The 27,327-nt window shown below is 48.0% G+C and overlaps 1 protein-coding gene across 1 annotated transcript; it reads right to left on the minus strand.

The window, feature by feature from the left end:
• Positions 1-792: 792 nt before the first annotated feature.
• lamc1 (laminin, gamma 1) lies at positions 793-27,138 on the minus strand. Its single transcript, XM_052087887.1, has 28 exons — positions 26,508-27,138; positions 19,723-20,027; positions 16,350-16,480; positions 14,222-14,388; positions 13,947-14,138; positions 13,469-13,586; positions 12,664-12,762; positions 12,465-12,601; positions 12,275-12,397; positions 11,032-11,221; positions 10,645-10,757; positions 10,180-10,401; positions 9,786-9,974; positions 9,395-9,640; positions 8,671-8,824; positions 8,280-8,422; positions 8,031-8,209; positions 6,820-6,976; positions 6,287-6,492; positions 6,121-6,200; positions 5,900-6,037; positions 4,789-4,933; positions 4,560-4,709; positions 3,782-3,896; positions 3,504-3,703; positions 3,217-3,375; positions 2,845-2,944; positions 793-2,750 (listed from the first exon to the last, which is right to left on the minus strand). The coding sequence occupies exons 1-28, from the start codon at positions 26,896-26,898 to the stop codon at positions 2,494-2,496; spliced, it is 4,806 nt and encodes a 1,601-aa protein (XP_051943847.1). The 5' UTR covers positions 26,899-27,138; the 3' UTR covers positions 793-2,493.
• Positions 27,139-27,327: the final 189 nt, after the last annotated feature.

Consider the following 27,327-nt stretch of genomic DNA (forward strand, 5'->3'; position numbering starts at 1 on the left):
AAATCAACTCTTAAATGCACAGGGAGCCAGTGAATGGAGGCCAGAGTTGGAGTTTTGTGCTCCTTCCAATGAGCTGCAGTTAGGGCGCAACCTGCAGCATTTTGGACCCATTGGTAGGAGGGCTGGCTGACTCCAAAATAAAGTGCTCACAGTAATCCAACTGAGATTTGACAAAGGCATGGATTTCGAAATCTGTTGCAATGGAAAAGGCTTTACCATAACCAGCTGCATTAAAAAATGGCTTCAGCAATTTGACAAACATTCATATCAATTGTAAAAGTGAATAAATGTTTGCATTTCTTAGCTTACAATATGGACAGCAACCTGAACCAATTAATAGCGTTATGTGTTGTCAAGATTTTTTAAAAATTATCGTACGACTGAAAGTGCTTAAAATTTAAACGAACTCTAAAAAAATGTGACAAATAAAAATAAAAGAATGGGTACAAAGTAAATAAGGGTAATGACACAAATTAGATGGAGAAAGTTTTTTTTTAACGATTTTCCTGAGTTATGTTTGGATTGGGCTGGGAGGAGCTTCAAAGAATGGCTTTTACATTTCCATTGTATTCACAGTAATTTTTTTTTTAAAGGTGTCCCCATGTGCCCCTTTTCAACTTTGTGCACCTCAGAGGGAGCTCCTCTGTGATGACCCACAGCAACGTACATCAGTGCTCAAGTAAAGTCTTCTTATACACATTTTTTATGTTGTTATATTTGTTATGTTGCATACAGACGAGGAGACGCCAGACAAGAAGTAGACGAGCGGCATGCACGACGGCGGGCGCCTGATAACTTAACAATACTGTTTATTATTACACACGTGTGCTTACATGACTATAAGTGGATGGATGGATGGAGGTCAAAGGTCATAGTGTTCTTGTTTGGATTACACACACACAAAATTCATATTAAGGCACAAAGTCGTTACAAATCACAGGTTAACTATGTCTTCACTTCAGTCGCGTGACATGAGAAATAAAGAACATTAAGAAATTGGCGACCTTGATGAGCACGCGTGCACATGCACGTCGCTATTGACACAAAAACGTGAAAATCAAAAAAAGAAAAAACACACACACATACGCACATTACATATTTTTAGCACCAGTGTATCAGAGCAAATGTACAAAAGTTGCATAGAGTCCGAGTGACGTCACCACGTGACTGGAGAGGCGGGACCGGGATGAGCGGGGGCAGGACCGATGCGGCCGCACCCTGATTGGTCGCTGGCGTGCTTGGCACGCCTGACAGCAAACGCGTTAAGCTTAGCATGTAGCTACGACGTCACACAAGAGAAGGAGAAAGGTTACGTGGCGGGCCATGATGGGTAATGGCGGCTCGCGTGCACAAAACTGCCACTGGGAGGGACTTCCTGTGTGTAGTCACATGATGGAAAGCTATCTTTTGCAACTCAACAACTCATTGATTGTCAAATGAATCAGCGCCTGTGGAAAATCGAATCATTGTTTCATGTCAAATTCTTCTCAAAAGGGAATCGCAAACATTTGTTTAATTTTGGGGTTGGGGACTCCAAATTGGGGAAATACTGTACTGTATTGTGGAATGAACCCACAGCAGAGTTACGGTCTCTTTGGCCTGTTGTGTAGCCAACTCCGGTCCTAGAGAGCCGCACCGCAGTCCTGCTTGTGTGAGAAGTTTCCCACTTCCAACATACCAAATGCTAATGATCACGATCATTATCAGGCTTTTACAGAGCTTGCTGGAACAGGGAAAGTTCTACTGCGGCTCTCTAGGACTGGATTTGCCTACCCTGTACAAGTGGCAAATGTATGCCAACTAGTGCAGTTCAATGGCATGAGTAAAATGTTGTTGTGCTAATTTGCGATAAAACTGTTTGAGCATTGATTCACAACACACTAGTTTTCATTCTTCATTTGGTGCACTAGTGGGATTTCGACTAATTGATTTATTGGAAAGCATTTATTGGAAATCCTACCGGCGGCCTGAATCGTGATTTCAATGGGCCTCGGAAAATCCTAATTAGTCAGGCCTTAGTCCTGAAATAAAACACGGCCATTGAATTGGATATCCAGGACGTCCAATAAATGCTCAAATGTCTTTAGGGCAAGTCATTTGAAGATGTATTTGCTGCGCGCTTTTGGAATAAATGCTCAAGTGGCTTCAGACGGACCCCTGCGGGACCCTCAGGATGTGCTGTGATAACCCTTCTTGCGCCGATGATGATGATGTCACGAACGACAATAAAATGTAGGGAGGCGGATCGTCACTGCTGGTGAGCCCTTCCAATGTGGGGCGGGGCACGACAGGTAACGGCGGCGCGCGCACCCAGGAAACTGGCAGTGGGAGGGACTTCCTGTTGCGGCGGCGGACGTGCAGTCTCGTGGGGTTCGTGCTGGTGGTCTCTGGTGCTTTGCGCTTATGCACAGTTCAAAAAAAGACAAAAACAATCAAGGTGGAGTTTTGGTAACGCGTTTGTGATGTTTTGAGGCATTTTGCGACGTCGAGCATTTAGGGCTTCTCCAGGGACGGCGTGTTGAAGCATCCGTCAGGCAGCGTGTTTTTGATGTCGTTGAGGTTGGCGATGTCGGCGCGGATCTCTCGGATCTGCCGGTCGTAGTCGCCGATCATGGCTTCCTGCGTGCGCGCCACGTCGTTGAGCTCAGTCAACTTCCTGTCCAGCTCGCTGTTGGCCATCTTGTCCTTGGCACGGCGCAGCGACTCGTCGATTTGGGTCAGTTTGCTCACGTCCACTTTGTCGATGTTGCCTGAGGGACACGTGGTAGGAAAAGATCAGTCACCACTTCCAACATGCAACTGGAAGTGCGACAATTCAACCACGGCTCATTGGGGTGCGCTTACCTAGTTGCTCCAGCAGGGCGGCAATGGTGCTGAGGACTGTCTTGACGGCGCTTTTGGCCTTGCGGGCGTTGTCTTCTGCTTCCTTGGCGTTGGTCGACGCCTGCCGCAAGTCGGACGGCATATTAGCCGCATTCATTCAATGTGAACATCACCTCAAGTCAAACACTTTGCGTGTGACTTGAGTCCAACACGCGCGACGTGTAGAGTGTCCACATCACATGACATCAGAAAACATCATCGTGCGACCGCAAATGAACACAACATGACAGTGTCACATGACACATAGGACATCACAGAAGATCATGTGTTACACGACATCACGTGATATCAAATCATGTGATGTAACATGGTGCGGCAAGGTCGGGTTCGTACCATGGCGGCCATCATCATGTCCTGGTCTGCCTCGGCCTTCTTCCTGCTCAGCTGCTCCTCAGCATTGCTCAGCTCATCCATCAGGCCGTTGACTTCGCTGTCCAGTTTGTCAGCGTCCTGCAAGGTCTTCTCGGCATCCTCCTTGGTCTTGCCCGAGCCCTGGCGTGAGGCGGGATGCGGACAAGTGTCAGGTTAACAGCCCCATTAGGGTTCTAATAATAGGTCCAGAGCGAACAGGGGCACCGCTAAGTCGGCTGTCCACTTGGGGGCAGGCGAGCGACCCACACCTTCTGCACGTTGGTGGCGATGCGCTCGGCCTCCTCCGCCTTGGTCTTGGCCTGTCTGGCATCGGCGTCGGCATTTCCCAGCGCCGCTTCGGCCTGCCGCGTCTTGGCATTGGCGGCGGCCACGGTGGCGTCGATAGCTGGGATCCTCTTCAGTGCCTCCTCTGCTGCCGTCTTATTGTCATTGACGCGACGGTCAAAGTCTGCGAAGAAGTAGGAAAAAGGGCATGACTCACATGACTTGGTAAAAAGATGGACGTGTGTCGTTACGGAGCAAGCACCTCGTAGGTCGTCGAGGATGTTCTCAGCCTCGCGGAAGGTAGACTGGGCCTTCTTGGCCGCTTCCTCCGCCGTCGCCTTGGCGGCGTCGGCGCGGGCCAGGAGCTGGTCAGCCGTCTGGGGTACAACAAGGCGCGACGAGAAAGAAAAGAGGAGACCAGCAGAGGAAAAGGTTCAACCATTTTCATTTCATGTTCAAGAAAAAAAAAAACAGCTTCCTTATTTCTTATTTAGCTTTTTAAAAAAAATCTTATTTCTGTGTACATCGCTAGTGTAAAACGATGCCAATGCTTGCTTAGTAAAGCAAAGAGGGGGTGGGGGGGGGGGGACAGATTCAAAGCAAAAATACAGTTATGCCTTGACCCAGGAGTTTCATTCCTTCCATGAGCATGCCCGTACCTCAAAACATTCCAAACTGTTTTCCCAATGAAATGAATGAAATTGACATTTTCCTGTTTTTGTAAAGAAGGAAAACAGTATGCACGAATATTCTACTTTATAAAACAAAGTAATAATTTTGTTCATAATGATTTCAATTAATTGTGTCCATCTTGACCGCCGGCGGGCAGCCATACAGACCCACACGCCGAAGAGCCACCACAGCTATCAATGACACACTCATCTGCACCAATACCAGTTGATCTTTGCAGAAGATAAAGAATATGGCCAATGGCTATTTGCTTAACATTCGGTTTTTACACGCTTGTGCTCCACACCATAGCGACATTTGTTACTATATCACATGTAGTACGTGTTGAAACATTCTAGAAAATCCATTACCTGCTGCTCACTGCGACCTTTCTCAAGAAGCTTTTGGACTTCCCGCTCTTTAGGCGCCAGGTCCTCCCTTAGGTCATTGTACTCCTTCACCGCCTTGTCTATCAGGCCGTCCAAGTCGGATGCCTCTTTTTTGATCTTGTTGGCCTCCTCCTGCAAACAGGAAGCAGGCGCGTTTACAAGCGGGAAGCGGTGGCGGGAAGCGGCGGCAAAGCGGGCCGGCCGGCGGCACCTCCAGGGAGTGCGTGTGGAAGGGCGGCAGGCCGGTGAGGTTGGCGAAGATCTCGATGGCGTGGTTTCCGGCCTCTTCCGCCTCTGCTTGGACTTTGTTGGCTTGCTTCTCCAAACTCTTGGCCAGCTCCAGCGCCTCCTTGTATCTGAACAGGAGGGCACCCACATTTCAGGAACTAAGTACATTTTTCCGCTCACTCCACTTCAACTCCCTTGGACAGACTTCTGTGAAAAAGTGTAACTGCACAGCGAAGCACCCCACATAAACTTAGCGATCCGTCTTCTTTCTTGGCATGTCGCGGGCTTCGATAGCCATAACGATGATTGTGTCGCTTATTTTCCGCCACGGAGGCGACGGGTTTTATTTGGAAGAGAGCATCAAATAGATTTTTTTGGTCGATACGTGAAATCTTCTACTTACCGTATTGGCCCGAATACAAGACTGTGTGTTTTTTGCATTGAAATAAGACTGAAAAAGTGGGGGTCGTCTTATATTCGGTGTCTAGATATTATACCCATTCACGACGCTAGATGGCGCCAGATATAATTGAAGCGAATGCTGAACTTGACTCCCCAGGCCAAAGCGAACTCCTGTCACGAAGAATAAAAATAAAAATAGCGGTAGCACGAAGAAGAAAAATTAAAAAAATAGCGGTAAGAAAGAAAAGAGAAGAAAATAATAGAAGAGATAACAGAAAATTGAGAAACGACAATCTGGAGAGAAGTGGGTCGATGATCGGCCAGGTTAACCGGCAGCTGAGGAGAAGTTATGGTGTAATTTACATTTCAAAAAGCAGAAGCCATTCATTTATGAATGTGATTGCACTTTAGTTTACGTTTTTAAATGTTCAGATATTAAGATTTGAATGAGGCAAAATAACATGCTTTTTACAATACAATACAATACATGCTGAATTTTCTCTCAAATGTATTGTTAGAATCATTTGTTTCAGATGTACTGTAATTATTTTCTGGATAAAAAATAATTTGGTGTTCAAAAAGTCTTTTTTCAAATTTGAGGTTTGAAAAAGAGGGGGTCGTCTTATAATCAGGGCCGTCTTATATTCGGGCCAATGCGATATGTACTTTGTCTTAATACTTTTGCCACCTACTTCCTATTGAGCTCGTCTATCTGTTGAGCGGTCTTTCCTTCTCCGTCCAGCGTCTTGAGAAGCAGATTGTAAGCTTTGGTGGACGTGTCATTGGCATCCTTGGCAATCTTCTCGATCTGGTCGGCGTCCATCTTGTGCCTGTGCCAACAACAGTTGTCACGCCGTGTGCCTCTGCTTTGAAATTTACTCCAACCTACGCCCTCCAGCACCCCCTTTCTTACTTGTTTGCCAGTTTGCGTGCTTCTTCGGCCAGCAGCGTCATATTGTTGGGATCGCCATCGCCGCTTGGAGACTTGATGTCCTGAAAGCATACGCCGCACCTTCTAGGACGAGTTCGACAGCGACGATGTCATCACGGGACGTGGCGTGGCGTGGCGTGACACTCACCACTTTGGCGATGGCGTCCTTGGCTTTGTCCAGCTCCTGTCGGGCACGGTCGATGAGGTTCTCGGCCTGGCGCACTCGGTTGCGCGCACGGTCCGCCTGCGCGCCCGTCTGCTCCACCGTACCGCGCACATTGTGCAGACGGTTCCACTGCGTCGTCAGCGAGCCGTTGATGGCGTTCAGACGCTCCAGCAGAGCTTGGTCCACGTCTGAATTTCATTTATATGACGATAAATTGTTAATTCTCATGAAACAACCGATGACATGAATTCATTCACTCCCAAAGACGTTTTTAAACGTCTTTTCAGACTTGGTCTAGAATTGGCCGGTACTGACCGAGTTAAAAAAAGTAACCAAAAACAATTATTTTTGTTCACATTTTAACAGATTTTTTTGGGGTGGGGAAAAAAAGCATCCCACGAATGCACTAAACATTGTACTCCTCCCGAGGGGCGAGATGAAACCAGAGAGAAGTTCGTGCACAGCCCGCAGGCCAGACTTTGCGCGGCCACCTATGTGGCAACGTGCGCGCCTACCCTTGCTAGCGCGCGCCTCGTCCAGGAGATCGAGGACTGCACGCTCGGCCTCCTTCAGGCGGTCTTCGAAAGCCTTGTCGCTGACCGTCTCCTGACCGGATGCCAGGTTGTCGATGAGCGTCTGGAGCTCGTGGATTTTCTGGCGTTGCTGGTTCACCTGCCACAAAAACACCCGCAGTCTTAGCGGGCACCGAGCTAGTACATGTAAATCCCCAATTTGTGGAACTCAAGTTGAAGCCCACTCGGGTTAGGTTGTGTACACACCTAAGGATTTCTGAAATTTTGTTTGGGCATTTTGCACTTTTGGCATATTGATAATTTTATTCGAATGTATTGGTAAAATGTAAGGTGAATGCTAAAAACTGCTTGCGCTCAAACGACTGCCAATACTTTGACTGGCTTTCGAATACATTCAAGCGACACAGCCCGGTCAAAACAGTATATTCCACATAGCCATGCTTTCGTAAAATACACTCGTAACACACCTCAGACAGACGGATCATCTTATAATACAAACTGTAACAAGACATAAGATTGCCAGGCGTTTCACATCCTTGGTGGGAGAGGGGCAACAAAGGCATAAAAAAAAAGCCCCATTGTCTTAAGGTGTGCACCTGGCAGTCAATCCCAGCGTTTTATTGGATTTTGTCGGATCTTGCAAGGCCCACCGAATATTTGGTTCTAATGCTATACAAACAAGGAGCCAACCAAAATAAAGTTTGGACTCTCTTCTTTCAGCAGAAAAAAAAATTTGTTTCTATCTTTTTCCATTCTTCAGCAATCAGCATTATAAAATGGATATGTTTTATGGAAATGGCGATTCCTGGGCAAAAAACGGAGAAAAAGAGCTTTTTGTAAAAGCATTCATTTCAATCATGTGAGGCACCACTGCCACCTACTGGTCGCTTTAAAATAAAAAAGATTTACAATGCAAATGGCTTATTCTCATTCACAGATTGCATCAGACCCTCCTCCTCTCTATGACGCAAAAAAAAAAAAAAAAGACTTAGACGCACAAGTACGTCCTTGGTAGGCGGGGCCTAATTTTAAAAAGACGTACAAGTACGTCTTGTGGAATGAAAGAGTTTAAATGTTAAATCTTTTTGATTGGTAATTGATAAGGGAAGGAACAACTGGTAGCGCAGAGTAATTGAAGTCCAATGTAGTCGCGTGTCTGCCAAGTGTTGAGTGACACCAGCGAGAGTCCTCACCTTGTCCCGGACGAGACTGTAGCAGGAAGGACACTGCTGGCATCCAGGCGCCGAGCGGTTGTAAAAGTAGTTCTCCTCACACATGTCGCAGCGGGCACCCACAAAGCCAGGACGGCAGTGGCAGCGGCCGTCCTCCCGGCACTGCCCCGACTGTGCTCCCTCGGGGTCGCAGTCGCAGGCTAGGGGGAGGTCAAGTAAAGGTCAGAGTTCAAGTAGGAGCAGCGCAAGACGGTCGTCGGGCATTCGTACGTTTGCATCCGGACGAACTGAAACCGAAGAAGTTGACCTCGCACTGCTCGCATCGGGGCCCCGTGACGCCCGGTTGGCACTCGCACTGCCCGCTGACAATGTCGCACTGGCCGTTGGCTGAGCCGATGGCATCGCAGTTGCACCTGAGGACGAGCCATTCAAAGCCGTTTTGGGAATGTCTGACGAACGTCCGCGCAACACCGCAACTTTCGAACGAACGTCGAGTTGAGTTTGAGCGCTCATAAATCAAAGCGAGTCATTGGCCTAATGATGGCTCCTATCTCAAGACATCTTTTGGAAACCTTTTGCAGATTGTTCTCATATAAAGTAGGGGGCGTTGTTTGTTGTTCATGATATCGCTTTTTGCAAACAAGCAAGGGAAGGATCTTACCGCTCACATCCGTTTCGGCTGCGCAGGTTGAAGAATCCCGGCTGGCAGGCGCTGCAGTCTCGCTCGATGACGTTGGGCAAGCACGGGCATTGGCCCGTCACTGCCGAGCAGCTCTTCTGGGCGCCCACCGTGCCCAAGGGGGAACATGCGCACGCTGACAAAGGGGGAGAAAGGGACACTTGATGTGACATATCATACATGAGTTTGTTCCGTTTTAGAACTGGAGTGTACTTGACTTTATTACACCGCAGCAAGCTCTTATTTGAATTATCTTGCATGCAACAAATATTTCATGTATTAAAAACTTTTTTTTTTCAAAGACTAGTCAAATCAAAACTAAAATAAAGCATTTTTAAGCAAAAGAAAACCTAATGAAAACAAACTATTAAACCCTCAGTGAATTTTAACTCATTCACTCCCAAAGACGTTTTTATACGTCTTTTCAGACTTGGTCCAGAATTGGCAGGTACTGAATGAGTTAAAATGATGCGTTTCAATTTTGACGACGAATGTTCTGTTTGTCATTTCGGGAAGATCATTTTCTTCGTTGCTTTGCGAATATATTCAGCTCTTCTGTTGCCGATGCTTTTAGGTGCTGTGCTTTTGGTTGCGTGAAGCACACCCGACTTGAATTGTGTCTGGAAGGTGCGCTACAAACAAAGCTGCCTTGCCATTCACGTGACATCACAAAGCATCTCACGGACTTTCAATTTGATGGACTGACCCTTGCACTTGTCGGCGGGGTCGGCGGCAAGGGGGTTGCCGTAGAAACCGTCCTTGCATCGGTCGCAGAAGAAGCCGGCCGTGTTGTAGATGCACTTCAGGCACTCGCCCGTCTCGCGGTCGCAATTCCCGACGGCGTTGGGGTCGATGTTGTCGCTGCACTTGCATGCGCGGCATGTGCGCACCGGACCGCCCTCGCCCAGCGGGTCCCCGAAGAAACCGTCGTCGCATAACTCGCACCGCTTGCCTGCAGAGAAAAAGGTGGACTGGTTTCTGGAAAGTGTGTCTGAGAAGCTCAACCCCATTTAGCCGGCTTATATAGTTTGGGACGCGGAAACCCGGAACGATGTATGCATACATACACCACGATATATATTAGTGCCGGGTGGTACCTGTGGTGCCAGCGGGACAGTTGGTGCAGACCACTTGTCCGCTCTTGGGTACCGAGGCGCAGGTGGCGCCAGCGGGACATGGGCACGGCTGGCAGTCCGAGGACGTCCCCCTGGTAGCGTCGCCATAGAAACCGTCACGGCAGCGCTCGCAGCTCAGGCCCCCCGTGTTGTGTTGACAGCTGCATGCGCCTGCACACACACACACATTTGCAGCACTGAGAAGTTCATCAAATCATCTTAAGAGGGGAGGTGCACACCCCGATAAAATAAGCAATGTTACATAAGCATTTCATCGGCGAATTAATTCCATCAAACTGTGAACAATCCGATAGGAAATGATCAAAATAGTTCCCATTTCGACGTGTGTTGTTTGAATTTTGCAGTATCAACCGACCTGTGCTCGGGTCGCAGGCATCGCTGTGGCCATTGCAGTCGCAGGCCTCGCAGGCGCTGAAGGCCCCGAGTGGCGGGTTGGCACGGCGGTAGCCCGGCGCACAGCGCTCGCAGCGCCGGCCCTCGTAGCCAAGAGGGCACGTGCACTGCTCCACCCAGCGGGCCGGCGTCCCCGGACCCTGCCGGGCCGTCACCAGTGACACGTCGTCCAGGTAACCGGCACCTGAGAGACGCCGGTACAGAGTAAGGAGAACTTTCTACACATCCCTGCAATACTTTGACTCGGCTATTTCGGAATGCCGAGGTAAGGCCACTACAGGTTCTGATCCTTCCTAACAAAGTGAATGCCGGTAAAAGGACTCGGTTGTGGACTTTTCTGGAACTCTCCAGGTCCACTAGAATGACCCTTCTTTGTGGTGATTATGTATCAGGGAATGAGCGAAGGCGTGGCCGCGTATTGACGTACTCTTCTCGCTGTAAGTGCCGCGAATCTTGATGGCCGTCAGGTTATGGAGGAGTTTCTGGAAGTCTGAATGGCTAATGGCTGGCCTCCAAGGGTAGTCGGCGCTGTTGTGGAGTCTGGAGGACCAGCAGAAGAAGAAGAGGAAGAAAAAAATGAGGGGGAGCGAGACTGATAAAAGGAAGATGAAGGAGGATGATGAGGGTCAGCACTCCCTTTTTATTTCACAGAGATACTGCAGTCAAACAGAGTTACAAGTTCAAGACGGGGAAGAAGGAAAAAAGGTACAGAGGGAAGAACGAGAACGGGCGAAGAAAACAAGAAGACGGAGGAGAGGAGGAGGAAAAAGAAAGAGAAGTTGAAAGAGAAGATCAAGGTGTATCCGCTTGTTACCTGAAGACGTAGCGTTGCTTTTCATCGGCCGGGTAGGCGTTGCCCTGGGCGATGAGGGGCACGGCCGCCCGAAGTCCGGCGCCTTCCAGGACCAGGTCCTCGGCGGACAGGCGGCTGTCGCGGCGGTCCACTCGGAAACTCAGACTCAGGTTTTGACCAAAGCTCAGCAGCTGGTCGCCCAAGAACTTGTCTAGACAGGCCACAACACGCGACGTCAACCTCACGCGCGCACTGTCGCCAAGGAATATCTCCGACAGACAGTGGCGTCTTGACATGTGAGTGAACCAAGGAGCAGCATAATAAATGTAGCACGAAAATCCTGATGCACAACAGATGAATTATTTCCGCTCTAATATTACAGTGAAACTCCTCTACAACGAAATTATGTTTGCGGCGGAAATTTTTCACAACATGGGGTTTTCACTGTAGCAAATTTGCTTTCACATGTAAACACACACACACACAAACGTATGTGCACACGCACACACAAATGTATGTGTACTCTTCATTTGTATTCCAATAGTGCATAAGTATGAGCATACACTTATTTGACACTTCATAAAGTCAGTGTGGTAAGAAAAAAAGGGAAAGAAATTGCGAAATTTACGATCAGCATTCACTTTCACTTACATCAATTTCTTGGATAATGTCTTTTATTTTGCTTCCTCCGTCTTTCATTTTGATCACTTTTACCCTCTCTTGCGGCGTCAGAGCGCTTCTTGCCTTAGCCGCTTGACATCCAAAGGTCCGTTTTGGAGCCATTTTAGCAATGCAACGTTCATGCCGCGTCTGAAACTAACAATAACAAATACTTCCTGGACTACTGCGCATGTGTAAACCAGTGTGGTGGTTGCTGTTGCCGTTTCCGAACGAAGCAGTAGAGGTCGCTGTTGGATTAGACTTCGTTGTAGTGAACCTCGTCCGGAGGCAAGAGCAGAGAAAAAGATTTTGTATAACGCAACAGGTTTTTTTTTTCGTTGTATGGGGGGCGGGGCAGAAGAGTGGGAATGGTGTTAAGGCATGAAGATTTTTTCACACAGGGGGGTATTTTTGCCCATGTAGGTTTCGTTGTAGAGGAGTTTCACTGTGTATATATATATTATATATTTGATTATTACTAAATGGTTTGCTGCAATAAAATATTAATTGCTTTTGTTTCTTAACGAAAAAAGAGCAGAAGAAATGAAACTCAAAAGCCAAGGCGCTGTTGCACATGCACACACGTACGTGCTCGTGCGCATACCTGGAGCCACGAAGTACATGGGGAAGTAGTCCTGGGAGACCAAGGAGATGTCCTGACTGTTGGGCGACCATTGCACCGGCACGCTCGACGCATCGCGCTGCTGACCCGTCCACTGATCTTCATCTGAAAACGCACGCGCACGGGTCAGTGCGGAACCAGCACACGAAACCGCGCACGTGCAACCGCCTACCTCGCTCGAAATTGGAGCTCAGCATGTGGATGCTGAAGCCGGGCGCGCTCTCACACACGGACGAGTGAAGGAAGCAAAAACACGGAGAGCAGCCTTCGGCGCTGCTGGCGTCCATGTTGAAGAAGCCTGGCTTACACCTGAAAGGTTTCAAAGGTCACCGTGTGTTGACATGCGGCTTGTGTGTGTGTGTGTGTGTTACCGGTCACAGGTGAACCCCTCCACGTTTTCCTTGCAGCGACATTGTCCCGTGTTGACGTCACATTCCTGAGTGCTTCCTGATGGCGAGCAAGAACACGGCCTGCGCAAAACACGTCAGCATCATGATCGGCATCGTCGCTGTCATACAAATAAATAGACTTTGATCATATTCCACGGAAACGGCAAAGACCGTTAAGTCGCACACACAACTTGTGCACGCTCGTTAGGCCACAGAATATTCTCTTCATCATTCAGATGTTTTGTTTTGTTTTTGCAGTCTTGATGTACTTTTTGGTCAGCAGCTTTGGCTTTGGAAATGTGCCGTGCAGTTTTTTCCCCTTATTTTTGAGTCAGTAGCATTGACTTAAATAAGGCGAGGGAAGGCTTGCTGTTGTTTTGATGTCGTCCTTGGTTCCTTTGTGACTGTCTAAGGTCACACACACGTTAACTTCAACAAGCAGCGTGTGTGCACAGACAGATTGTGCCAGTAGGGGGCACTTTTGAGTCCGGTTCAGCAGCCTCGCTGCACTTTTGCAGGAACAAAAAAAGTCAAGTCATGTGTATTGTATTCGTGTGTAGTCGACAACAGGATTCTCAACTCCCACGTGTAACATATTCAGTAAGCAACGGGACATGTGGCTGACTCACGTTTTAGCCGCAAGTTTGCTCCGTAAACAAATGCAGTGCAGCCATTGATTGAGTCGTTTCAAGTTTTAAAATGTTCACAAAGTTTTGACTCCGGTGTCCCCTGATCTTCAAGGGTCGGACTCACGTCTCTGTTGTGGTATCGTCTGTGGTTGCCTTACCTGCATCCAGCTTCGGTGAGACTGTGAAATCCAGGCTGACAGCGGTCGCACTTTTCTCCCGTCACTCCTGGTTTGCACGCACACACGCCTCGGTTGTCACACTGGGGAGACTCCGAACCTAAACACAGGTACCCGCGGACGCACGGAAACACGTTAACTTCCTAGCACACACACACAATCACTCTCAACTTGGCCCGGCTTGACTTTTCGGCTGCTGTGACTTTTGACATTTGCGTGTGAATGTGGCCAGTGGGCACACACAGTGGCAAGGAGGTCAGGGGGGCATCGTTAAAGTTGAACCCCGCCGACTTGCTTTCTTGCTGGATTTTGATTCCATGTTTTGGGAGAAAATTCCACATAGACGACAGCACTCTTCATATCGCAAATGTGACACGCTAGCAAGCATCCCAGGGGTCCCCGGTGCTTTTATGGGCGTGTCCAGGAGGCATGAAATAGGTCGCAATAAGCTGCATCTCACCAACAGAATTACAGGCGCAGGGCAGGCAGCGGTGGTGGGCGTCATCGCGTCTGTAATGGTAGTCCAGGCAACGCTCGCACCTGGGCCCGTCCGTGTTGTCGGCGCAGTTCTTGCAGTGACCTCCGTGACCCGTGGCCCGGTACAGCTCGGCGTCGAAGTAGCACTCGGAACTCTTCCCGCTGCATTCGCACGCTGGCAAACACAATCGGCGACGACGCGCGTCAGCCGGCGTGACGCGAGCGCGACGAGGCGCCGCCTCGAGAGCAGGCTCTTACGTAGACACTCGTTGGCATTTTCGGCGGTGGCCCGCCTCCACGGCCGGTCGTTGTAGAAGGCTTTGCAGGATTGACAGTCCACTCCTTCCGTGTTGTGTTTGCAGTTACACACCAGACGACCTCGAGAGTCCTTCACGCACTCGCTGGCGTGGCCGTTGCACTTACACCTACAACACACGCGTGCACACACATCCCATACAATGTTAATAAATAAATAAATAAAGATAGGGCAGCATAGAAACGGGTTGGGGGTCCCATTTGGGGGAGCAGCTCATTCCATATTCCAGAAGTCGCAACAGCCAACCCCTGCAAATTTCATCGTTTCGCCAGTTGATGCGAAAAAACAGGGATGTTACAATATTTACAAATATTGACATCAATGGCCCAGACAAGCCATCAACTGGCAAGAAATAGGCGAACGTGAACCCCCCAGCGACATCCACCACACAACAGACAACAATAAGCCTCCAAGTTGAAGTATGCACGGAAAAAGAAATTTAAAAACTTAGTTACTTGGATTTTTCTATAACTGTGTTGTTTTTATTAAGTGTGTTTCTGACTTGACTTGAATTTTGGGACTTAAAGGAATCGCTGATAGTCGGCAGTATGACATTTCTAATGTTCTGAATCAGAAATAGATGGCATATATTGTCAAATTAGAAATTTGGGAAGACGTAGATGAAATTATTTTAGATTTTGATAATCAGTCGATGCCGATATTCGAAATCTTGACGAACATCAGCATATATCAATAAAACCAGATGGCCGATAAGGGATCAATTTCATGGAATTGTTTATTTAAATTTCCAGCTAATGTTATAAGAGATGCTGCTGATGCTGGGAACTCTCTGCACCTTTCGTTTTTTTTTTTTAATTTAGATTGAATCGAAATTAATTAAAAGTTTAACATTTCACTTCTATTTTAACATTTTCAAAAACTATGCACTGCAGAAAACTATAGGGAGCTATTTATCTATTTAAAAGGTAAATCAAGTCCAAATGACAGGGGGATGAACAAGATGAAACCGAGGAGGAAGAAGAGGACAAGCTGAGACGTGCGGACAAGGAAGGGGACCCCCCCAAAAAAACAAACATTTGATTGACGCTTTTGTGCTTTGTGGTTTTTGCTATTTGCTGCTGGCAGATGTCGTGGAAAAAATGCGTTTCGGAAGGAAAAGCGGCCGCAGGGTTTCGTCCCCGCAAATCAGTCACCACGTAAATCACCTCACACTACATGAACAACACATGTTATTACCGTACTTGACTATGACGTGAGTGAACCTGGTGCGTTTGATTGTGAACCTGCCCGGCTGTACATTTCGGATACGGAAGATTGATTTGATAATGATAATTGCTCCCAAAAATTATAATCTGAGTAAATACTTCAATGAAGTACGACCGAACTACGTTTTGCACCCGCTGCCTTTTTAACTCATTCAGCACCAGCCAATTCTAGACCAAGTCTGAAAAGACGTTTAAAAACGTCTTTGGGAGTGAATGAGTTAAAAAACATACGCTAGTGTGTGCATGCATGCTACCATTTTGTTAAAGCTCGCCTACGTTTTACCATGCCTGCGTCCAGTAATACAATGCGTCTTCGGTATGTGTTAAATCCAGAAATAGCACTCGTAACTGACACTACGCCTTTTTAATACGGTGCGTCGTGAAATTATGGTAGGTGCATTCCAACTACTACAACGCATTATTAATTAGTACAAAAAGCTATTAGGAGGGTGATTTACTGCTGTAAATAAGTCACTGTGAATGAGCTGAACATTTAGAAACCGGGAGTGGTTTGATTTGGACAAGGAATGTAGAAGCTCTACATGGATTTGTTCATTTTGTCATAAAAATTTGGGCTTTTTGTAGTGCAAACATCTGCAAAAGTGTCAGAGCGTTTTCGGTTGATTTGGACAAAACAGAAACGCTCCCTCCCACTCCGAAGAAGGAAAGCGAAGGCGTCGGTGCGCTCCACTCCGCGTCCCCTTTCTCGCGCTCGGACCGCCCCGTTCCGGTGGGCTCGTAATCCCGGCCGGCCGGCCAGGAATGTGCGGAATGCCGGCCGTGTGGTGGAAGCGCGTTGCGGGCATTATTAGGGAGACAACATTCCCAGAGAGCGACGGCTTACCTTCCGCCCACGGCGAAATCGGAGATGGCGTAGTAGTAGGACTTGAGCACTTTGGGGTCGTTGAAGACTTCGTCGCCAAACGTGTTGAGGCGGTTCAAGGTCACGCGGATGTCGGTGGCTGTCACCCAGTCCTGTCACACCACACAGCGCAGTCAGGCTTCAACGTCACGTCTTGGAGCAAGGAACACATTTCCAGCAAAGCAAAACACTAAATCCAGTTTGTAAAGAAGCACTTCCTGTTTATAAATGTATACTTTGTGCGTTTAAAGGAGTAAAGCCCCTACATCAGGGGTGTCAAACTCATTTTTGTCGCAGGGCACATGGTTTCCCTTGGAGGGCCGTTGTGAATTTTGGGAAACCATATGTTTAATCCCCTCCACATATGACATACATGGCGCAAAACAAATTGTTGAAGAACTAGTTTTAAAATCAGAAGTCAAGAACAACGACTGTTATAGCGGATTACGTATAACAATTTGAAATTTTGCTTCAGACTTTAGCAAGCATCATGGAACTTGACATGCTTGATTTGCTTTCGCGGGCCACATAAAATGATGTGGCGGGCCAGATCGGGCCCCCGGGCCTTGACTTTGACACCAGTGCCCTATATGTTCATATACTTCCCAAGGGCCGAATTTAACCAGGTTACTTTCTTGTTTAAAAACAAAAAACTATATAACTGCCCACCTGAAAAGGATTATTTTCTTTCCAAGTATATAACTGTACTAGCCAATTTTAATGGTATTCTTCCTGTGCACAAAGGTGTACTTCCTGTATGCAAAAGTGTGGCTGCATGTATAACTTCCAATTTCCCATCTGTAAAGGAATAACTCCGTAATGCGACATTGTACTGGTGGTTGGTAATGGTGCACTTGCTGCATGAAGAGGAGCACTTCCCATGCAAAGGAGAAAATGCCTCTCCACGTGCCATTTTTTTCTCAACTACAAATCAATTTTTTTGGCAATTCTTTCAATCATTCAATTTTCCAGAGCGAAACATTTGTCGGCAAGAAGCCAAAGCATATCAGATCTTAAAAGTCGTTTCCTGTAGAGCTGGATGCGGCGGGGCTCTGCCAAAAAAACGGAGGCGCTCATCCGAACACGGTGTACAAGCCAAAAGCAGACCACAACACGTGCTCAAGGCCCTCCTTGGCAATGTCTGTGATGGGAAAGACATTTGCTGTCCCGTTTGGAACATAGTGAGCAGCCAATGAAAACACTCGTTCGGTCTCGGACGTCCGCTCTTGTCTCGTCACGGCCGATTTAATTAAAAAAAAAGTTTCGCAACAGGCTGTGAAGGCCACTGGAGTTAGCCGAGTGCTCGCTATCGTCAGGAAGCTTATCACGACCCTCAGAGGAGGGTTTTGTTTTCCGCCAAGGAGTACGAGCTCACCGCAGCTGTTGCAAGATAAACAATCTGCGTCTGGCGGGCGAATGGGGCGCCGACGCTGGCGAAGACGTGACAAACAAATGCTCAACATTTACACTGGCAAGAGAACATGCAGCTAGCAAGCACATGCTAACCCTGAATCTCACAACCAAAAATCAATCAATCCATTTTGTTTTTGAACAACAAAATGTTTTTTTGTTTTTTTAAGAGAAAAATAATTTGTTCAACTTTGACGTGAATATGATAACATTCCAACTGACTGGGGAAAAAAAGTCGACAGATTTAGAATCAGATTAGGACTTTTTTGAATTTTGATTCATTTACTTTCATGGATAGCGTTACATTTGAAATGTGATTTAATATTCTTTAGGTCCAACGTTGAATCGTCCCTTTGGGTGAATTTTTAGGAGGCAAAAGCAGCCTCCCTGGGCCTAAAAAGGTTTGCGGGGGTTTATTTTAGCCAGGAGGCTTTTGTTTGAGCAGGTGTTTCCAAGCTTTTCTTCTTTCGCCTGACTTCCTGAATCCCTGCTTCAGCAAACACGCCGGCCTTTGTTACCTCGCTGTCACGCCCACGTGTCAATCATTAAACGCCGCACGGTCGGGGCGGGGATTTGGGGTTGTGTAACGGGGCCCACCGAAGGCTTCTGTCTGCTAGGAAGTGGGCGTGTCCGGAAGACGACTCGACGTTTGGATGCGGTTGTCATCGTTGGATGTGTGGCAGCTGCTCTGGAGCTTTCTCATAGAAAAGTAAGCAGCCCACCCCCACTTAAAAAAAAGCCCCCACCCTGCAGCTGCGCCATCAACGTACTATCAATTACACGGTCTTCTGGAAGCGTCCTTCAGCAGGAATCCGATGTGCAGCTGGTCTGCCCTTGCCTGTCGGCCTCTGTCGCAAGTTTGCTGCCGGAAAAAGCGGCACGGCCACTTGTTTTTCTCCAAAATAAGACTTTCCAGAAAGGGATGATTTTGGGGGGGGGGATTGGAGAGCATTTTGAATCAGAACAAAGACGGCAGACGAGCAGTTAGCACATCCAGCAGTTCCGGCTCAAAAAATCTCAACATAATTTATTACAGATAATAATTTGACATTTTGATAATTTTTTTTAGCAAGGATCATACAAGGTGACACACGATTTTATTTCGGAGGGCCACATAAAATGATGTTGGGGGCCAGATCTGGCCCCCGGGCCTTGAATTTGACACCTGTGTTTTAATGTATCAATGAAGGCTATGTTATCATCTAGAATTTTATTTTTCAGCAAAAACAGGACTTTTATTTCAGGAATGCTTTTTCTCGGAACTTACATCATATTTTGTTTTTAAGTGAAATACACACACACACTCACACTCACACGCGCACACACACACACACACACACACGTTTTTTTCTTTCTTGATAATCTCCAACTTTCCCCCCAAAAAAGTACTGCGGTTACTGTACTTCCCATTCACACCAGCAGGGGGCAATAGGTAAGCAGAGTTACAAACTGCAGTGGGCCACCTTTAACATGCTTTTATTGGCAGCTTGACATCAGTGCGAGGCGGGCCAGGGGCTTCAAATGGCGGCAGTCAAACGCAGCACTACCAACTGCAACGACGCACTGATGGCGCCGCCGCAGTGGGGGGCTGAGCAGGTGTAAAGCCCCGCCCCCCGGCAGACTGCAGGAGTGTCACATGAGGCGACGGCAGTCCGACACCGCCACCCAGAATAAATTGACGGGACAGGAAACATCACAACCAAAGTGACATCATCACAGTGTGTGGTGTGTGCGTGTGTTTCTGTTAGTGTCTGTGCGGGCTTGTTAGCATTAACCCCCCGCCCCCACCGAGAGAGCATGCGTGTCACATGACTGACAGCGGCGCCCAAAATAAGTGGATAGTTGACGGGCGACCGGGGTCAAATAAGGAAGGCAAGCGGTGGATGAAGGCGGAACGAGCGGCCGCACTGGGCGGGGCGCATGTCGTCTGGACGGCGGGACGCACCTGGAGGATGGGACTGTGGTCAAAGTTGTAGGCGCTGGGTCGGCCTTCCAGCGTGGAGAAGGCCACGTTGCCGCCGGTGAGCGGCGAGATGTCACTGAAGTCGTCGGTGCAGAGCGCTCGCCGCTCGTCCTCGCCGGTGCGGATGAAATCGCGGTTGCCCAAGCCGTACGTCTTTTCGCACGAGCCGCTGTAGTAAGTGTAAGGCGTCCAGGCGCCATCCTCGCTGCCGCGCTTGTAGATGACAAAACTCTCGGGACGGCTCGTGTGGAACTTCAGGCGCACGTACGTGATGTCAAAAGCCTTTCCTGTCGGGAGACGCCCACGTACCACACGGTTAAACGTCAAGAAGCTGACATAGCGCGTTAGTTAGTTAACACGTGAACGTAAGCACGCTGACATCATCAAACACCGACATGTTTGCGCAGCCGATGGTGACATCGTTTGAAAATACTGTGTGCTTGCGCGTGTGTTTATTTATTTTCGCCCGTTTGTGTCCTCTCCTAGATTTTCTACGTTAGGTTGCCTGGTAGTGTGTATTTGACGCGTGTTGTCTTATGTTTGTGCGTGGCTATGTGTTGTGTTGTGTTATTTTGACTTCAAAATGGCGCCGCGAGAGTGGCTGCCTTTCCAGCAGCTCCTATATTTTTTTGGTTCTACTTCTTCCTTTCATAACTTTTCTGCTGTGAATTGGGAATTTCTCCATTGCGAGACTAATAAAGGTTTTTTTTCTTATCTTAATCCATCTGTTTGTGTTAGTGTCTGAGTGTTAGTGCGGTGTTATATTGTGTGTGTTAATGTGTTTGAGTTAGAGAGTCTGTGTATCCGCATTTGTCTGTTTTGAGTGTGTGTGTGTGTGTGTGTGAGTGTGAGATCGTGGCGATGTTAGTGTGCTTGGTAGTGTTTGTGTGATTTTTGTGTGTGCTTCAAAATGTGTTATTACTTGTTTGTGGTTATGTGTTAGCGTGCGCATGTGTGTTAATATGTTTGTGTGATAACCTGTCTGAGTTTGTGCGTGTGTATGTGTGAAAATGTCCCATCAGATGCTAAAATGTGACATCATCACCCACAAACACATCAAACGCAACTCTGTGACATCATATGTAACCACGGAGACATCCCCACACACGAAATTGACATAAGCAGGTGCTGGAGTGTGACATCACAACCGGTGATACGTGACACGCATGATGACATCATGGCCGACAACACATCCTGGCAACATCTGCTTCTCACACCGGCGTCCATCTTGGGACAAAGTGGCGCTGCGTGAGGACACGTACACACATGCATACCCAACGAGTGTGAGCAGGCCTGGGCCCGATTGTGTGCGTGTGCGTGCGTGTGTGTGTGTGTGTGTGTGTGTGTGTGTGTGTGTGTGTGTGTGTAGAATGTGCCGTGTAAACAATGCGATATGGGGGCATGTGTGTGTGTTTGTCTGTCGGGGTGTCTCAGCTGGGGACTCAGAGTGGAGAGCAAATAAAACGGACAAGGCTGATTGGATGATTTTTTTTTTCTTTTTACAGCAGGAAACTTGAAGACAGCAGATACGACATGCATTCGCGTGCGTGTTTGCGCGCGCGCATGTGTGCCTCACGTGAAAGAATGTCAAACAATGACGAAAGGTGTTGAAGCAGGCGGTGTAACTTGATCAGGCCACCGTCAACTATTGTGTGCAGCAGCAGACCCCAACTGAGCCCTCCCTTGGGGAGAAGTGCGAGCTACCGCCACCAAGACAAGTCCCGACAAGAACTTTCCTTCCTGGGACCACCCCACCACTCACATAGGAGGGAAGGCCCTACGATGGACAGAAAGCAAGCGAGAGTATTTGGCTGTATGTGTCATTCAGTTGACCTATAGAGAGAGGGGAGGGGGGAAATACTACAAATAAAATCATCAATTTAGAAAATTCAACGAATCAAGTGTTTTCGATTTTCCCTATTTTTGTTTTGGGATAATTTAGCTTTTCACCTCTTCATTTGAAAAAAAAATGCAGAAGTTGCCACTTTGATTCTCCCGTTTTCGTGCAGCAAACTCCAGTGAGAAAAGAAAAGAAAAAAGGGCCGTTTTGCAACAAAGTCTTCAAAACGACCCGGGCCTCTTTGGTATTGAGGCTATAAGTCAGATATGCAGTACAAAGGCTCATCCCGACTTATACGTCATCAAAATGATAAATGGGCCGTCACTCGTATAGCGCTTAGCTAGTTTCAAAGCACCTCCCACCGTTACCACATTTACTCATGATGGAGCATCAGGAGGTTCAGTATCTTACTCAAGGACACTTTGACTCGGTCACAATGGCTGCGGATCAAACCCTCAACCCTTGGGTTGAGACGACCGTTCCGTCACTGACGCATGCCGCCCCCGCTGCCGTTCATCGAAAGCCAAATATGTGCGCGGGCGGTGGAGCGGACGCTTGAGAGACTACTGACAAGCGCGCATCTGCTAAGTTGCTCAGACTTTACAATGCGACTTTTATACGTAACTTGAAATGAATCCCACTTGAAAGGGGGGAGCCGTACTGTCCAAATCGAGACGCAGGCACTCGTTACAAAATGTAAACATGCTTTGCTCTTTTAATTCATTAAATTCTAGACCAAGTCTGAAAAGACATTTAAAAACGTCTTTGGGAGTGAATGAGTTAATGATGCATCATTACGCAATGTTTTAAGGACAATCACAATTATGGACTGCACTTTCAAATGTATATGACAGGAATTTGGGATGTTTTTTGGGGCGAGGCTGGAACAGATTTATGGCGTTTGATCAATGAAAGGGCTAACATCAACTTCCTGGCAGATGACATTCAGTGGCTCCGTTTTCCACTCGGGAACATTCTGATAAGCATTCCTGGGAAACACTTCCAGGGAGGAGTGTGGGGGGGGGGGGGGGGCCGTGGCGGGGGTCATAAAACATCCCGATGATCTCACCGCATTCCAAGCAAATCAAAGAACGCTTTGAGCGTCCGTGTGGGCATGCCGCGGCAGACGCGGAGCAAAGATCAGCTCGGCCATGCGCGCCTCCATCTTGTTAACAGTCGGCAATTGTTTGCGACCAATCGTGACGTTGCACGCGCCGATGAAACGTGGATGCTGGGCACGCACGCGCGCGTTTGAATGTCACGCACGATGGCACTCGCTCGCCCTGCCTACTACATTCCTTGCGACAGCCATCTTTGTTGAACATTTCTCACACACATCAACACGCAGACACACAAACGGACTTTAATCAACACGACAAGCAAGTTCAGAGGAGATTAAAGTGTCATGTGGCGGTTGCAGGTGATAACCGGCCCTGTGTGTGTGTGTGTATAAACATTAGTGTGCTAATTAAAGAGAGCACCAAAGAAGCCCCCCCCCCGCCACACACACCCGACCAGGCATCAGGATAACAGGAATTCAGGAACAAACGTCGCTGACCTTATTACCGATCCCAGTGGGACACCAGCACCCCTTTATCATGCCCCAACCCAAAACTGCCCCCCCCCACACCACCCTTTAAAGTATTTGAGTAGCAGAATAGCTGTATGGAAGGAGACCAGCTCCATGTCGTTTCAAAACTCTCCTGTCAATCAAATGTGTAATAAAACATGCATTTTTCACCCTCCATAAAAAGAGGTTTACCTTTAAGCCACACATCCTTAACTGCAAATTCGGAGTTGACGTAGTCTGCATAGTATTAATTTACCCCATGTGGATCTGCTTGTTCTTCTCGTCAAAAATGGGTGAAGATCCCCCCCGCCTGATTCCACCAGCTGCTTCTGTCCAAAAATTCCCACACTGCCTTTTGCTCCCATAGAGCAGGAAGTCACTTAAATAACTTGACATTCCTCAAATATCTCATTTAAGCCGCTGGCAAAATATGCAAATGAGATTGGAAAGAATTTGAAGATGCGCGTGACACACACACACAAACTCCCAAATACAAGCAGCTGGTGTGTGTGATCAAGACAGGAAGAAGCACAGACAACTTCCCGCAGCATCATGAAAGTTTTAATAACAGGTTACACGTTCCACCCGTTAGGGATGCTAACCAGGAGCCATGTTGTGCTGGCTTTGGCACAAATGCTACTGGCTAGCTGGCCCCTGCATGTTCTCTCTCTCTCTCCCTTTTCTTCTCTCGCACATGCACACATACACACAATTCTTGAGTAAAAGTTGCCTAGCACCGCTTCCAAATGTTCAGGTCATTCTGAGAGTGACGATAAAAAAGTTATCCGGTTGATTTGCCTGCGGCATCTGCATGTGCAACTCGTAATTAGCACATCACGCAGGGGAATGCAGAGGTTAGACTTCAAAGGCGTAACGAGACAAGTCGGAAGCCTCGTGCGCAGACTGTCACGCGCAGCAGCGCCCCTGTGACCTCTGAACTCAACTACAGACATGAGGCGTTCAGGTAAACTCGATCATTTGAGTGCTGGGATTTGACGTCCAGTCCGAACATAATCGACACACTTGTGAGGAAAAAAAACATATGGGGCAGCTCATTTGTAGACAAAGACAACCAACCCCCCCAAAAAAAGGTTTTAAAAAATTATATATATATACAGTATGTATATATGTGTGTGTGTGTTGGAAAAAAAATATCTTTAAATTTCATGAGTATACTAAAATAAAAACAGACGCTGGCCCAAACTGACCAATACATATTTCTTTGTCACCAAAGTGCATTTTTTTGGAGACAAAGACTTTCTTCAATCAAACGGCAGGTTAGGATAATGCAAGAAAGCAACGCGTCCAGCAAGCAGAGGCGCAACTAATCAATTCTCAAATTATTTGACGACTATTGCGATCGTTTTGACAGAGTGCTGAACTTCACACTGTCCAAATGTCATCCTTTTCGACAGTAACACTTCCTGTTGCATTTTTTTTGCATCTAAAACTGTTTGAGAATTTCTAGGGAACGTCTTCACCGACGAAAGAACAAAATTCACCCCGTGCAAAAACACTCTCAAGCGTTTGTTGTTCAGTCTGATATGGGCTTCAGATGGCGGCGTCTCGCGGAGGGAGACATGCATGCGGGCGAAGCGCGGCACCAAAAGGTAAGCCGCTTCTGTGAATACGAGCAGGCCAGCTGAGTTTGCAGATGTTCCGCATCACGTTCCCACGCCCAGAGGGGAGCAGAGGAGGAGTCCGATTTTCAACAGCTGCTCGCTGGCCGGCTGACTTTTTCCCACACTGAAAGTCTCAGCTGACCGTTCTCATCAACTATCAGGAAGCAGAAGAATCCCGCTTTTGACATCACACTACCCGAGCGCGACGTCGCCGCAGCAACACCGGCACGTCCGGCTCCTCCCAAGCCAGCAACGTAAGCGCGGGACTCGGGAATGCGGCGCCGAGATCCCCCCCAAAGCAGAAATAGATGGCTTTTTTTAAACGCCCCGAAAGACGAGAATGCCCACGCAAATAACATTGGGATGACTGTCGCCGCTGCGTTCGCTCACCCCACCTGGGCCGCACTCACTCGGGGTCAAAGTTCAACCAGCAGAGGGAGCGGAGACACAAAATACAAGTCCACTTTATGGCGTTGCCCCGGAGACGCTCGCGGGAATTTTCCCAAGCACCACAAGTGGAACACGGCACATGCACGCACTTGCTAACTTTTTTTTTTGGGGTGGGGGGGGGCATTTCATCTTTCACGTATATTTGTGTTCTCATGTATGATGTGTTGCCTTGTTACACTGCGTTTACGTGGACGTTCAACTGCTGACATACATGCTAATATGCATGTTGTAGGACATACATGCAAACAAATTAGGGCAGCAACTATTATTTTCGTGATGAATCAGTGGCTGACAATTCTGTCAGTTAATCAATAAAACATTTTTTGTCAACAATTTCATTGGCATTCCTTCATCCAAAAATAGAACATTACGTCAAATGGAAAGTCCAGAAAATGCACAAACAAATCAATTATGATTCAGTTCCTCTTCTTGTCCATAACATTGCAAAAAAAATGTTTTTTCTTGCTTTCCAAAGTAAAAGCAGATGGTTACAAATCTTTTATTTGGGGGGGCCGGATTGTCTGATTTTATAGGGGATGAGATAAATTGGGGAATATTTACTGATGAGGCTGAAATTGCAAGTATTTAGACAATTTTATATTAAACAAGGTCTCAAGAGCAGGCATGTTCAACATCCGGCCCGTGTCCAAATTTCCACCGACTCGCAGTCTCTCTGGCATAAAATTGTGTGTAGCGTGTCAGCACTGTTGAATGGAAATGGACATTTTTGTCACTGAAATATGAAACAAATGCATCTCGTTAATTTTCCAAAAGACTGTGGCTGTTTCGTCCCTCCAAATCTGGCCATCTTTGCAAAAAGATCAAATGCAGTAATAGTCGTAAAAGTTGGGGCCCCCCCCCCCGCTCCAGTCCAGGGATATCCAAACTATGGCCAGTGGCCCATTTGCGGCCCAGCATCCCTTTTCAGCGGCCCGTGGCATACACTAAAAATGACTTTTGACAGGGTCCACAAGGCCAGTAAAATTAAAAAAAAATGTGCAGGTGGACAGAGAGAAGGAAGAGTGTGGAAAAAAATAGCAGCCACTGATAAAATGGGGTACATAAAGTAGAGCTTTTCTAAATATCCAACTAAAGAAATGAACTATTCATGACTAAGATAACAAAACTACTTTGTGGCAAAGGTTTGAGGTTGCCCGGGTTAACCATTAGTACCAAGTATCGACGTTTTATTGGTTTACAGGTATATAGTAGTGTCGAAGACCAAATATGATCACGTCGAACATACACGCTCGCCTGCGTTTCAGACGTGACGCGGGGTTCTTACCGAGGTGCAGTGTGAGGTTGATGGCGTTGGGGTACTGCACCCCGGCCAGCATGGTCTGGCTTTGCCACCAGGTGGTGTCCTGTTGGTTGTTGTAGTCGGTGAGGTAGGCGGCGCCGTGTTGGTTCCGCGGGTCGCGGGCGTCGCAGATGTGACACGACTTGGTGACCCCAGTGGCCCCCGTCTGGACGCAGTACTCCTCCGGGGGGCTGCCGCACGTGTTGGTGGCCACCACCGTCACGTTGAACGCGGCGTTTACGAACTCCGGCATGCAGCGTTGCGCCTGCCCTTGATCATCCGTGCACTCGTCCATAGCGGCGCCGACGCCGAGCGTCAGTGCGGCCGCCAGGGCGACCACCGCCAAGGGGTACAACCGCGGGGAAGGAGCCGCCATGTCGGCGCTCCTCACGCTCCTCCGCTGAGACCGCGACGTCACTCGCGCGGGGTCAAACTGAGTCAAACTCGGAACGACTCGTTCCGATCGGCCGGGCGGGAGGCGCGAGTAACTTGCGAGGGAGTCAGGAGCGAGTTGCGGGCGAAGACGAAACTTGATGGGGCGAGCTCAGCACTTTGTGTGCGCCGCCATGGAGTGCTGGAAGCCGACTACACCCTGCAAGGGAGTCAGTCAGGGTCGTCGCGCGCATGCGCAACACTTACCGGAGCCCACTTCCGTCACCCAAAAAAAGAGAACTAAAGAAAAAACGTGGCGGCGTGCCAAAGACTCCTCCGTGAACTTTGAACCCGTTTTTCCTTAACTTCACTCGACCTCATTTCGTCTTTCAGTCATTAACTCCATGAACATTTGAACGCTAAACTTGTGTCT

Source organism: Hippocampus zosterae, chromosome 15, assembly GCF_025434085.1.
Source record: "Hippocampus zosterae strain Florida chromosome 15, ASM2543408v3, whole genome shotgun sequence".
In the NCBI taxonomy this organism is placed as follows: domain Eukaryota; kingdom Metazoa; phylum Chordata; class Actinopteri; order Syngnathiformes; family Syngnathidae; genus Hippocampus; species Hippocampus zosterae.